Below are 13,589 nucleotides of genomic sequence, written 5' to 3'. Positions count from 1 at the left end.
TGTGTCTCCCTCTCTCTCTGCCCCTCCCCCGTTCATACTCTGTCTCTCTCTGTCCCAAAAATAAATAAAAACGTTGAAAAAAAAAATTAAAAAAAAAAATTGATAAAGAAAAATTTTAAAGGGATTGGCTGTCCTTTTCTCCCCAACACAGCCAAATTTTTTGAAAATAATATGACCTCTTTTTCCTTGATCTTCTAAATCTCAAACAAATTGAGACTTGTTTCCATTACATCAGAGAAAGAGAGAGCTTTCACTAACATAATATAGCCAATATTGCAAAATCCAGTGGCTTTCAGTCTTCCATCTTCCATTCAGTTTGTGTCTATTGACCATGATCTCTTTCTTGTTAGTTTTTTTTTTTTTTTCAACGTTTATTTATTTTTGGGACAGAGAGAGACAGAGCATGAACGGGGGAGGGGCAGAGAGAGAGGGAGACACAGAATCGGAAACAGGCTCCAGGCTCTGAGCCATCAGCCCAGAGCCTGACGCGGGGCTCGAACTCACAGACCGCGAGATCGTGACCTGGCTGAAGTCGGACGCTTAACCGACTGCGCCACCCAGGCGCCCCAATGATCTCTTTCTTAAACAGCTCTCATTTCTTGGCTGTTGTGGACATTCCTCCAGTTTTCCTTCTACTTCTCTGTCCAAAGAAGAATGGTCTCTGTCTGGTCATTGCGTTTTAGAGTTACTCAAAACTTGATCTTAGGCTTTTATTCTCACTTTTATACTTCCTATTGTTTTTAAGATTTTATTTTTAAGTAATCTTGATACCCATTGTTGGGCTCAAACTCACATCCCCGAGATCAAGAGTCTCATGCTCCACCAACTGAGCCAGCCAGGCACCCCTCCGTCCATGTAGGCTTTTTTGGTCCACCCTTGGCTTCAGCTCGCACCTATATGCAAGTCTTACAAACAGCTCCAAATCCTTATATGTAACTCCAACCTTAACACAACCACTTGAGACACAAACTGAATTATGTTTAAAACCAAATTCATGATATCCCCCGTGAACCCTGTTTAGGTAGTAACCCTCCTACCTCTTTAGTGTTTACAGTCTCAGGGGATGGCACCACCTTGCACTCAGGTACACAAGAGAACCAGCAGTCATTCTTTACAACTTTTCCCTGTATAGCCACATATTACTTTTTGATTTTGCTTTTTTCAAAATGCAAATCTGAACATCTCTCCCCTTGTGTAAAACCCTTCAGGGCCTCTCTCCCATCCTAATCAAGACTAGAAGCCTTAATATGATTAACAAGGTGTTACAGGGACTGGCCTCTGCCTCCCTTTCTAGCCTTGCCTCATGACACTCCCCCTTGCTTTAAGGCATCTCGCCACATTGGTCTTTTTCATTTAAGTGGCCTATGCTTCCTACTGTTATAGACCTCTGCATAATTCGCACTTCCAACCCACCCTCCATCCTCTCTCACTCCATTGTTTCATGACATCTGCTTGCACTTTCAAGCATTACTTCCTCAGGGACTATGCAGTCCAAACCAAAACCCAAAACCAGTACTTCAGTTTGTTAGTACACAGCTATGTCCTTTATGATTTGGATTAATGTCTGTCTCTATCACTTAACCATAATTCCATGACAGCAAGACAGGGTTTCTCCAGCACTCATTTGCTTAGTAAAGACTCAAATGTTTGCTGAATAAATTATTTAGGATTATCATTTCAAATGTACATGTAATATGCACTATAGCCACTAGAGGCTGCCTTGCTTCTCTTTTTATTCCTCCAGAAAACAGGAACTATGAAGATTCAGGATACTTAAAAAAACAAAACAAAATAAAACAAAACACCAAACTTTTACGCTTAAGTCACTTACTATACATAAAATGGCAGTGATTCCAAAATATCATCCTTTACATACTACCTATTTTATTATTGCCCAGCACATGTATATTAAATAACATTATTACTTAATATTTCTCTTTAAAGAGAATAACATTTTATTCAGATTTATTGAAAAAGAAAACTCTGTCATCGTTGAATCATTTGGAAACCTCTCAAAATAAATGAATAACTACAAAAAATTTTAAAACACCTACATATCCATGTTCCAATAAAAGTGATTTAGCTTATTCCTGTGGAATATTTACCATGCATTGAAAAACCATTAAAAAATTAGCCATTTCTAAAACTTTAATCAACCCAAAATTTGCATTTAAAATGTTATTTGTGGTTATTTTCAGACTATTAAAGCCAAAAATTATTTTTTAAGCCCTAAAATATTTGAACTGTTTAAAAGAAAAAACAATATTTAACATTTCATTGCTAAGATACAAGCTTAGATGACTGTCCTCATTATTCAATGAAACTTTAGCCGTAAAGACCTACACTAATGCAAATTTTGCTAAGTAGAAAATTCCCAACCACATTCATAATAAATTATCATAAGTAGCAATCAGCAATTATTAATATTCTGGTTTGTGCCACTTCTTAAACATTTTTATTGATAATTAAACCTTTGTGTATTGCGGAAAAGAAAAGTACTTACTGAGAAGATGGCCAGTTGATGTGTTGTGGTCTTGAAAGGTCATATAAACAAGTCCATGATTACAGGTTGTGAAGAAGAATCAGGAAACTACAGACTTGTATAGGAAGTCAATCCTGGAAGCAATTCTACATCCAACTTCTTACAGCTCTCTGAGAAGACACATTTTAAATCTGTTTTCAAGTTACATTTTGGAAATCAGACCCTAAATTAAAGATATTCCCTTTGCACCCTACTGACTTGTTTTTTTTCCAGCTTTAGCTACTAAATAGTTGATATTTGTTTTATTTTTTAAAACCTCTCAAATATTTTCAAGATATACTAATATTGCACTAATTGAAAACTGACTATAGTAACAACATTTATGGTGTACTAGGTACCAAGCACTGAGACAAGCACATTCCTAATTGTGTACTTTCATTACCCCCTTGACAGATAGATGTTAAGGGAGACTGAGAGAAGTTAAGTAATTTTTTTAAAGTCTCGCAGCAAATAATAGGTAGAACTGGGATGTAAACTCTGGGCTCTCCTACGTAATAAGCAAAAGCCTCTTCAGGGACCCTAAGTGCAGGAGATTCAAAAAATTCCATTACAGGGATGGAAATACTGTATGTAAATAATCCATTTCCAATCATGCCCTTTCCATGCCAATCACTAGTCCCTCCCATTCCTCCATTCCAGAAATTGATTCCCTTTCAATCTCTCTGGAAAATTCAATTACAGTAAATATCAGCAATACTTTGTGCTAATAAATAGTAACAGGATACAGCATTAGCTATTTTGATACTATTTTCCTAAGATCGGGATCTTTTTTTCATATTTTTCTACAATGTATAGCACAGAAAAATATTTAGAATTTGAACATCAGCAGCTAACGTTCTATAAAAAATATTTTGAGGGGCGCCTGGGTGGCTCAGTCGGTTAAGCATCTGACTTCGGCTCAGGTCATGATCTCGCGGTCCCTGAGTTCGAGCCCCACGTCAGGCTCTGTGCTGACAGCTCAGAGCCTGGAGCCTGTTTCAGATTCTGTGTCTCCCTCTCTCTGACTCTCCCCCGTTCATGCTCTGTCTCTCTCTGTCTCAAAAATAAAGGTTAAAAAAAAATTTTTTTTAATAAATAAATAAATAAAAAATATTTTGAATTCCTAAGTACTAACAGTGTCAAAAAAAAAAAACTTCTAGCAAAAACAAAAGAAAAAAACCCCAAAGCCTCATTCAAATGAAAATCTTAGTTTACTGAGTCTGGGTACACTGAAAGCCGACACTTAACTGTTGGCATACTTTTACACGTAAACCAATAACCTGACCTACGGTTATATAAGAATGCTCTATTTTTATTTTTCCACAGAGCTAAAGGAGATACTTTACTACTTCCATGTAACGTGTAACTTGCCTGATAACACAATTACTGCCACCTATTTATTTTGGTGCTTACAGGGAGCTATACAGACAGAGAGGAAATTTAAAACCTTGCAAAAGCAGCAATCCATGGATGAAGAAAATAGAAGCTCTTAGGAATAGCGTTCCAATGCTGTTGACTGGAAACTAACATCCCTTTACCACTCGCACGGTGATCAGGGAATGACATAGAAGATAAACGTGGAACTTCCAAACTTAGTATACTCTAGGTGCTAACATTTGATAAAGGAAATTAAAAGTGTCCAAAGCATCCAAGCTTTAAAATAATCACGTTCCACAGTCAATACCTTATTTTCAGCCTAAATGGCCAAGTCAGAAAGACTGCAAGGCATAGTGGGAGAAGAATGGCTTTGGACATAATAAGAAAAGTGACTTTAAAGTTCCTCGGAATACTTCCTAGTGGAGTTGATTTGACCAAGCCATTGAACGTTTCTAGACTTCAGTTTACTTAGCTCTCTGCTGATGGGGCTGCATTTGTGCAAACTGTGTTTTAAATCCCAAGTGCTCATTGAGCCCCTCAGAGCTTGTTACACAAGCCGAGGCTTTAAGAATATTTATCCACAGATCCAAGGAAATCCAAAACCCAGAGTTCTACAGTCCAGTTACTTTCTCCACCTCCCACACCCCACCCTTTTGTGGCACCAACTCGGTGGCTAGAAGGCGGTCTTCCAGAAGTTCCAGCAGCCGGTGCTGTGGCCAGGCCTCCAGAGCGGACAGTCACTTGGCCGGGAAAGGAAGAGAAAGAATGCCAAATTCTAACAACTGCCCTGGGCACCTGCTACACGTGCGAGGGCAATGTCACCACCTGGCAGCAAACAACAGCAACAATAAAGTGAGAAGTATTACGGAAGCAGCGTGTCCGCAGGCGTGAGGCCAGTTTTGGTGCCACCACACCTCTGCGCTCTGGTCCCCGGGCTTACCTGGGGCTTAGCCGGGTTACGCGTAATCTCGAGAATGAGGCCTCTTCCGCGCAAAGCTAGCTCTCCTGCAGAGTTACCCTCTGCCCCCTGAAAGGACAGCCAAGAGAACGTTCCTAAGCCACCGTCATAACTGCCCCTGAGCCGCGGAACGCCCCCGAAACCTACCTGCCCAGAGGCTGCTCTCGCGATAATTCTAGGGCCCGTCCTTCGTAACTCCGGTCCCTCCCTCCTCCTCTGGCCAATCAAACAGGAGTGTGGGCGGAGTTTTGCCTTTGAGTTGGGAGCGGGCCTTTCAATCTTTGCTCTCTGGCGTTAGAACGGGCGGGGCTGGGGCGGGGCTGGGGCGGGGCTGGGGCGGGGCGAGGGGCAGGACATGCACTCTTTCTCGCGAGACTGAAGACCAGGAAGACGCCTGCAGAGCCCGGCTGCTGGTGCAGCAGTGGCTGAGGCAGCGGTTGCTGCTGCATCCGGACCTCCTGCCTCAGAGTCTCCTCCTAGTCTCCGGGTGGGGAGGTGGGACGTGGCCAGGCCAAGGTTGTGGTAGTGCGCAGTGCCCGCTGCGGCTTAGGGGGAATTGAGGCTGAGGCCTGTCAGAGCCAGTCAGGGAGGCGCCCACAGTCCTGACAGGATAAGATGGCGGCGATGGCGCCTGGAGGTGGTGGCAGTGGTGGCGGCGGAGTGAATCCATTCCTCAGCGATTCGGACGAGGACGACGACGAGGTAGCGGCGACCGAGGAGCGGCGGGCAGGACTCCGGCTGGGTTCCGGGAGCGGCCTAGATCCTGGCTCTGCGGACTCGCTGTCGCCCCAGGATCCCGTGGCCTTAGGGAGCAGTGCGCGGCCAGGGCTCCCTGGGGAGGTGTCGGCGGCTGCGGTGGCACTGGGGGGCTGTGGGGAGACCCCTGCCCGCTTGTCCATTGACGCGATCGCGGCTCAGCTGTTGCGCGATCAATACTTGCTGACCGCTCTGGAGCTGCACACCGAGCTGTTAGAGAGTGGCCGCGAACTGCCTCGGCTGCGCGACTACTTCTCCAATCCAGGCAACTTCGAGAGGCAGAGTGGGACCCCGCCGGGGATGGGGGCGCCGGGGATCCCTGGAGCAGCTGGCATTGGAGGCGCAGGAGGTCGGGAACCGAGTACGACGTCTGGCGGGGGACAGCTCAGTAAGTGAACGCAGCCTGTGTCTCTGGCGAGGTGGTTGAGATTGTCGGGCAGGTAGTGAGCATTAGAAACGTAGAGAGAGAGCTGGAAAGGGTGGGAGTCTTTGCGGTGGAAGCAAAAGGATCTGGCGGCGACTCTTCTCTCTTGTGTGCCTCCAACCTTGGGCTGGTCTTGCATTTGCTCCTGGGTTCCCCTGTTGGCGTCGGTCTCTAAAATACCCAGTTTCCAGTTCACTGGCTGTTACGGGGCTACAGAAGGCTCCCTTGCAAACTGGCTTATCGCCTTAGTCATTTTTTTTCCTTTTCCTCTAATCTCCTGAATCACCACTACCAGGAAACTGTGTTTTTTAAATTGCGCGGAGTAAGTCTTTGACTCAAAGTCAAGCGAGAGCAAGGAATAGGAAATGTTCTCTCCGCAAAGTCAGATCCTCTAAAGACCCTTTGTGTTTGGAATGGCCTTCGCACTCAAAAATTGGATTTCCTGCCGCACAAAATGTGTTCTGTTTAACTAAGTCCATTCAGTTCCGTTTCGATGCCTTAATTTCAGTAGTTTCCAAAATTGCGAGAAATCTAAAGAGCAGGGCGGTGGAGTTCTGCCTGTAGTCTGTCTCGTGATGCCACCACCTCGCAGGCTTTTTTTTTTTCTCTGCATAACGTAGGAATTTACCTTTTTACCAAGTTATAATCATTCTTAGCACGATAAAGTAATTGTTTACCCCATCTGGCGTATATTTATAAGCGTTTCTTAACAGCTTGAAAACCTACTCTCGAGGATGTATTCTGCATTACCGGTATCCTCTTCCGGCAGGCAACTTAGATTTTCCCTTACTAATGGTGTGAGAAGTTTTAGTGTGTCAGATGAGGCCAACTGGAATTTACTAAGAAAGGTGAAATGTACGATTTTTAAACTGCAGCGCAATTGATTGTTTTGTCTCTCCGTTCGCACGGTGCCAGAGAATTCTGTTGCCAAATCTAGACACGGTGCAAGTGCAAAGGGTGCATTTTCCATCAAGGTAAATCCCAGGCAGATTTCTCTCTTTGATACGAAATTTTCTCAGTAGGTACAACTTCCTTACTCAGTATGTAGGATAAGCTTCTTTTCAGGAAGAGCTGTTCTCGTTGCCGGCCGGCCTAAATGTCTTCTTTGTAAATGCTTCCCCCTCCTCCCCCCCCATGTTTAGTTAGTTGCTTGTGTCTTTTTTTTCCCCCCTCAGTGGCTTGTTTCATTGTACTACTTGCATATGTAAACCGTGGTCTTTAATTGTTTTGTATTTGGTTTGTCGACAGCATCATTTTTCTCCGTTAGATAGGTACTTCTGGAGGGACCTCTTTATACCCTTCACACTTTGTATAGTCCCTAGCCTGTTGTTGAACGTAACTTAATTACATCTGCTGTTTTTCTACTCTGTTAATATAATGAAATAGGTTATTCTTTGCTTTGTGACTTCGTTCTAGTTGAAAGAATTTCTTAGCCTACCTTATTGCAGCTTGGTATCACTGTTACTAGTGAAAATTTCTCTTTAAAACTTTCTGTATATAGAAATAGTTATATTTAGGGGGGCCGGAGTGGCTCAATCAGTGGAGCATCTGACTTCGGCTTAGGTCATGATCTCATGGTTCGTGGGTTCGAGCCAGACATCGGGCTCCTTGCTGTCAGAGCAGAGTCTGCTTTGGAGCCTCTGTCCCCCTCTCTCTCTGCTCCTCCCCTGCTCACGCTCGCTCTCTCTCAAAAATGAATAAACACTTAAAAAAAAGAAAATTGTATTTTTGATTTAAACTCTAAGTAGTATTTTCACAGTGAATACAAAGGACATGAACAAAAAAGAAAAAAGTAAAAATTATCAGTAATCTCACCAATGATATTTGCCTTTCCTGTCTTTTCCATTCATATATATTAAAAAAACTAATATTGGATTAAATTATTTTGTATAGCTTTATGTTATTTGACAGGCACTTTTTTATCATCAACTTTGATGTAAGATGGCATACAACAAAACGCACCTATTTTAAAGTGTATAGTTTGATGAGTTTTGAAAAACTAATCGCTATTGCAATTAAAATATAGAACATTTTTATCATCCTCAGAATTCCTTCATATTTCTTTGCATTATATCCCCAGTCCCACCTTTAGACATCCACTGATCACTAACTATATAACAATTTTGCAGCCTGGGCACTATCAAAATTTTGGGCCTGATAATTCTAGAATGTTTAACAGGATCTCTGGCCTCTCTATCCACACTAGATGCCTGTAGCAACCATTCCTACTCATCTCTCAAGTTGTGACAACCAAAATGTCTCCAACATTGTCCAACGGGAGAGGGAGGCCAAAATTCCCCAGATTAGGAACCACTTCTATACATAAGTTTTGCCGGCTCTAAAATTTCATATAAATGGAATCATGGAGCGCATATATTCTTTCCTGTATGGTTTCTTTTTGCATAAACACATATTTTCATTTCATTTGGATAATACCTAAGAATACAATTGTTGGGTCATATAGTTACTATATACTTAAGTTTATAAGAAGCTGTCAAACTGTTTTCCAAAGTGGTTGTACCATTTAGAAATCCCATCACCAGTGTATGAGAGTTCCACATCCCCTAAACACTATTTTCAGGCTTTTTATTCAACTTCTTCTATGAGAGATTGGTGGTATCACGTGTGTTGTGTTGTTGTTTTTTTTTTCTTTTTCCCCAAATGTTTATTTATTTATTTTTGAGAGAGAGAGCAGGGGAGGGGCAGAAGGAGAGAGAGAATCCCAAGCAGGCTCCTGGTGTCAGCACAGACATGGGGCTGGAGCCCAGGAACCTTGAGATCATGACCTGAGCTGAAATCAAGAGTTGATCACTTAACCAACTGAGCCACCCAGGTGTCCCTCATTGTGGTTTTAATTTTTGTTTCCCTGAGAACTAGTGATGCTGAACTCCCTTTTCCTGAGCTTTTTGCCATTAGTATATTTTCTTTGGTGGGAAATGTCTGTTCATGTCTTTAACTGAATTTTTAAATTAGGTTTTATATATTCTGGACCCAAGTCCTTTATTAATATGTGTTTTGCAAATACTTTTCCCAGTATGGTTTGCATGTCATTTTTTAAATTTCTTCCAAGTCCAGTTAATCAAGTTTTTTCTTTAATGATTCATGTTTTTTGTGTCCTAATGAGAAATATTTGCCAATCCCAAAGTTGCAGAAATTTTCTCCTACATTTTCTTCTAGAAGTTTTATGGTTTTAGCTTTTGCATTTAGGTCTGTGATGGCAGGACTGCACTTCAATTAAGGTTATGAAAAAAAGAACTATTTCTTAAATATTCTTTCTATAAATGTGCAAACATAGCACAAGCTTTAGTACAGTTTAAATACAAATGCGTTGTATATATCAAAATATCAGTGCCTATAAATTTCTTAATCTAGTTAGAAAATATATAAATGCTAAAGTAAGTCTGTAAGACTGTGCTTAGTACCATGTTTTGAAGATTTTGACTAAGCTCTGGAATGCACAAATTATATTTTAGAAATTCAGAGGATAAGTGTTCCTTTAGGATTGGACTACTGCCTGTTTTTAAAGATCCCCTATGTTCAAGTTTAGTGTGTTGATTATTGCTAACTGGATTATGATTTTATAAAGCTCAATAAGAACGTTTTGGTTGATTATACAGTGTAAAAATTGATAGTTTGGATTATCTAAAACATTAAGTTATTTTTATTTCTTTTTTGTATATATTTTGATTGATATATATCAATCTGAAAATTTATCATACTTTGGAATATTAAATATGTAACCAAAAGTAGTTTCTTTCATTGATGTCTAAAAACAGTTTAATTTTGCAAGATTTACTGAATTATTTACCTAAAAGTCTGTTGACCTCAGGTAAATATCATAGTATGATAGTGCTTTTAAAATACTTAAAGAAGTCTTCATACTGTCTTTAATCTTTTTTTCTTGACTAAAAGAGTAATCCATGTTTGTAAAACATTCAAATGGTAGAAGAATTTTATGGTTTGAACAGACACACACCATTTATATTTTTTCTCTGTATTTTTGCCAATTGGGCCAGAATAAACTTCCATTTAGTAATTGTTTTGCTTTTCAATTAGATTGCAAGATAAAAATTATGGCAATGTCATTGATTTACACTGAGCAGATTGTAGTATCTTTGCCAGAGGAATGCTGGTTCCACTTTGAAGTTTTAGAACACTGATCGAAATCGGACTGTAATTTCAGAGATGAGCCCAACTTTTTTTTTTATTTAGTAGAGACAGTAGGTGATCAGACGGAGAAGACAAATGACTTAATGCCTGTCAGTAATGGATTTCTTTTATTCTGTATTTACCATGTCTTCAAGGTTTTTTTTAAATTTTTTTAAAATGTTCATTTTTGAGAGAGAGAGAGAGTGCTAGTAGGGGAGGGGCGAGAGAGGGAGCCACAGAATCCGAAGCAGGCTTCAGGCTCCGAGCCGTCAGCACAGAGCCCGACCCAGGGCTCAAACCCACAAACCACGAGATCATGACCTGACCTGAAGTTGGACTCCCAACCGACTGAGCCACCCAGGCACCCTACCATGTCTTCAAGTTTTTATAAGGTAGCTTGTCAAGAGGCAGTCATTTATGATTGTGATAATTTCACTTGTGAGTCTACAGCTCTCTTGAGTCATTTTCCTCCTTTTCAAAGTTTTCTGTTTCATGATCCTACCTGTCTTTTCTCAGAATTCTCAGAGTGCATATCTCACTGTGTTCAGTATTCCTTTTTCAGTATCACCAATGCTAAGCTGTCATGATGACAGTCTTCCAACGTTCCCATCTTTTTCACTTTACAAATACTTCCTCCCTCGTTAGGTTGAAATTGGGTGTAGTGCTTCCTCTGGCTTCTGAGAGAAAATATCAGTAAATATTGCTAAAATATTTCCAAACTGTGTCAATAAAATAATTTATTAGTTTCACTGCTTTTAGCGAATGAGACTTTCCACTATTGTCTAGACCATATACGTTCCTAAATTTATCTGTTGTATAACTGGCATTTTTCTTGCCAATGCCTTTCTTGTATCAAAAGTAGTCACATAGTCTCACTGGCTAGCACGGTGACTTGAATATAGTTGCTATTCAATATCTTATGTTGATCAATATATTTATTAAATTGTATAATCAGTTAGGATTGTGGGAATCCAAAAGATGTTTAATGCAGGTCCTTGAGCTTATGTTCTTGGTGAAAAGGCAACAGGACTAACACATGAAAAAGCTACAGAACAGTGACACAAATAATAGTGTAAACATTCAGATATAGAAAAATTATTGCTGATTGTGATGATGAAATGGTATTTGTGGAGAAAGTGGAATTTTAAATAAATAGTAACTTTATTATTTGGCCATATTTAGACTCTTTATTGTGAGTGAGGAAAAGGAAAAGGAAGTGAGGGTAAAGGAAAGATAATATTTGGTTTATATTTTGCCTTATTTAAAACATCTGGGACCATGCTTACCATTATCTGGCTCTCCACTAAATAAAGTGATTCCATTTGGGTACTTGTAAAACTGCAGTATGATATTTCAAGCCATTGTGGTATTTGGGCTGAAAGGAAACAAGATAGGGATTTTAATCAGAGAAAGCAGACCTTATTTCTGTCAGAAATTGAAATTATACTTTCTATTTTTCAAAAAGAAAGTGATCTTCAGAATGTATGCGTGTTGTTTTTTTTTTTTAATTTGATTGGAAAAAAACCTAGAATTAATGTAATTTTCATTTTGCTTAGTATTTTTAGGTCAAAAACTAAGTTTGGTTAATTTGTTTTTATATGGCTTTAAAAATTTTTTTCTTAAATGTTTGTTTATTTTTGAGAGAGAGCGAGAGACAGAGTGTGAGCAGGGGAGGGGCAGAGAGAGAGGGAGACACAGAATCGGAAGCAGGCTCCATGCTCTGAGCTGTCAGCACAGACCTTGATGCAGGGCTTGGACTCACAAACCACAAGCTCATGACCTGAGCCGAAGTTGGCTGAGCCACCCACGTGCCCCATTTTTGTATGGCTTTTAACTGTGCTTCTCTCCCCCGTGTTTGTTTGGGTTTTTTTTAACGTTTATTCATTTTTTAGAGACAGAGAGAGACAGAGCATGACTGGGGAGAGGCAGAGAGAGAGGGAGACACAGAATCTGAAGCAGGCTCCAGGCTCTGAGCTGTCATCACAGAGCCGGACGCGGGGCTTGAACTCAAGAACCAGGAGATCATGACCTGAGCTGAAGTTGGACGTTCAACCGACTGAGCCACCCAGGCGCCCCTCCCCCATGATTTTTTGATGAAAAACATTTACCTTGGTCTAAAAATTACAAATACCGAGAAAGGTCTTAAATACTAACGGCTTATTTTTACTGGCTTCTACCTATAAGTACTGAGATTTGGTGATAAATTATGGTTTCTAAGTTATTTATACTAAAAATATGCTGTTGATGTTTAAGTAAATAGTGTTTTGCTATTTGTCCGTATTTTGAACTCTGTGCCTCTTTGATTTGAGGAGATTTACATTAGTTTTATTTTGTTTTGTTTGGAGTAAGTTATTTCTTCATACATGTCTGGCACTTGTCTACTTTTTTGTTACTTTATATTGAATATCTATTAGTTGAAATTGCAAAATAACTGTAAAAAAATCATTTTTTGCTCACAAACTATTGGTACCTGTGTACCAGTTTATCTATTCTTAATCTCCTGTTGCCATTTGTGACCTTGAGGATCAATGTTGTTTGGAAAGGAAATCTTCAGAATCAGTTTATAATTCTTATTATAGTGTCAATACAGATCTCTTTTAAGATATATTTAGCATGTGTCAAGTGAAGAAAACTATTTTATACCAAAGTTTTTTATTGCATTGCACGGGGTGTCTTGTAAATATTCTGTGCGTGTGTATGGAAGTAGAATTACCATTAGAAAAGGACCTAATAGGGCACCTGTGTGGCTCTGTCAGTTGAGTTTCTGACTCTGGATTTTGGTTCAGGTCCTGATCTCCTGGTCGGTGGGGTCAAGCCCTGCCCTGCGTCAGTCTCTGGCTGGCAGTGTGGAGCCTTTTGGGATTCTCTCTCTGCAGCACACCCTCTTCCCCTTCCCCTGCCTCTCTCTCAAAATAAATAAACATTTAAAAAAAAAAAAAAAAAGGAAAAGAAAAGGACCTAGCAACAGTCTTAAAGTTTCTAATTTTTCTTAAAGACTTTCTTTACCATCATGGTGAAAATTGAAAAACAAAATTTAAGTTTCTTTATTTATTTTTGAGAGAGAGAGTGTGTGTACAGGGAAGGGAAGAGAGAGAGAATCCCAAGCAGGCTCTGCGGACGCTGGGCTCGATCTCACGAGAACAGTGAGATCATGACGTGAGCCAAAATCAAGAGTCACATGCTTAACCAACTGAGCCACCTACGTGCCCCAAGAATTAAAACTTTTTTGTTTTTTGGTTTTTTTTGTCAGAGATGGATGTGTAAGGAGAGTTAACCAAAGAATGTAAGGTGGAATGATGAGAGTTATGAATGTATCACCAAAATCTCTAGTCCATTTTATCAGTGTTCTTAAGGATGAATATTTGCATTTTGTGCCCTTTAGTAAGTCATAATAGTAAGAATAC

At 40.1% G+C, this 13,589-nt stretch overlaps 2 protein-coding genes across 15 annotated transcripts in view; one reads left to right on the top strand and one right to left on the bottom strand.

Moving 5' to 3' along the window:
• The window catches only part of PIGN (phosphatidylinositol glycan anchor biosynthesis class N), a 102,593-nt gene extending 97,571 nt beyond the window's left edge, over window positions 1-5,022 (bottom strand). For 3 of the 6 annotated variants that reach the window (XM_040478645.1, XM_040478638.1, XM_040478646.1), the window contains exons 1-2: window positions 4,565-4,648; window positions 2,504-2,652 (exon numbers count right to left, since the gene is read on the bottom strand). The gene's annotated coding sequence lies outside the window, so the exon portion shown is untranslated. The other 3 variants (XM_040478639.1, XM_040478640.1, XM_040478641.1) reach the window with 3 other exon arrangements.
• A 210-nt stretch (window positions 5,023-5,232) lies between these two features.
• The window catches only part of RELCH (RAB11 binding and LisH domain, coiled-coil and HEAT repeat containing), a 114,432-nt gene continuing 106,075 nt past the window's right edge, over window positions 5,233-13,589 (top strand). For 4 of the 9 annotated variants that reach the window (XM_040478634.1, XM_040478630.1, XM_040478629.1 and 1 more), the window contains exon 1: window positions 5,234-6,000. In XM_040478634.1, the coding sequence (XP_040334568.1) occupies window positions 5,472-6,000 (529 nt within the window). In that variant the 5' untranslated portion in view covers window positions 5,234-5,471. Of the gene's footprint in view, window positions 6,001-13,589 lie in introns of all 9 variants that reach the window. The other 5 variants (XM_040478628.1, XM_040478636.1, XM_040478633.1 and 2 more) reach the window with 2 other exon arrangements.

The sequence above is a fragment of the Herpailurus yagouaroundi genome, unplaced genomic scaffold (assembly GCF_014898765.1).
Source record: "Herpailurus yagouaroundi ecotype Mexico unplaced genomic scaffold, PumYag 142, whole genome shotgun sequence".
Taxonomy (NCBI): Eukaryota; Metazoa; Chordata; class Mammalia; order Carnivora; family Felidae; genus Herpailurus; species Herpailurus yagouaroundi.
This window is presented reverse-complemented; position numbering and strand designations above follow the sequence as displayed.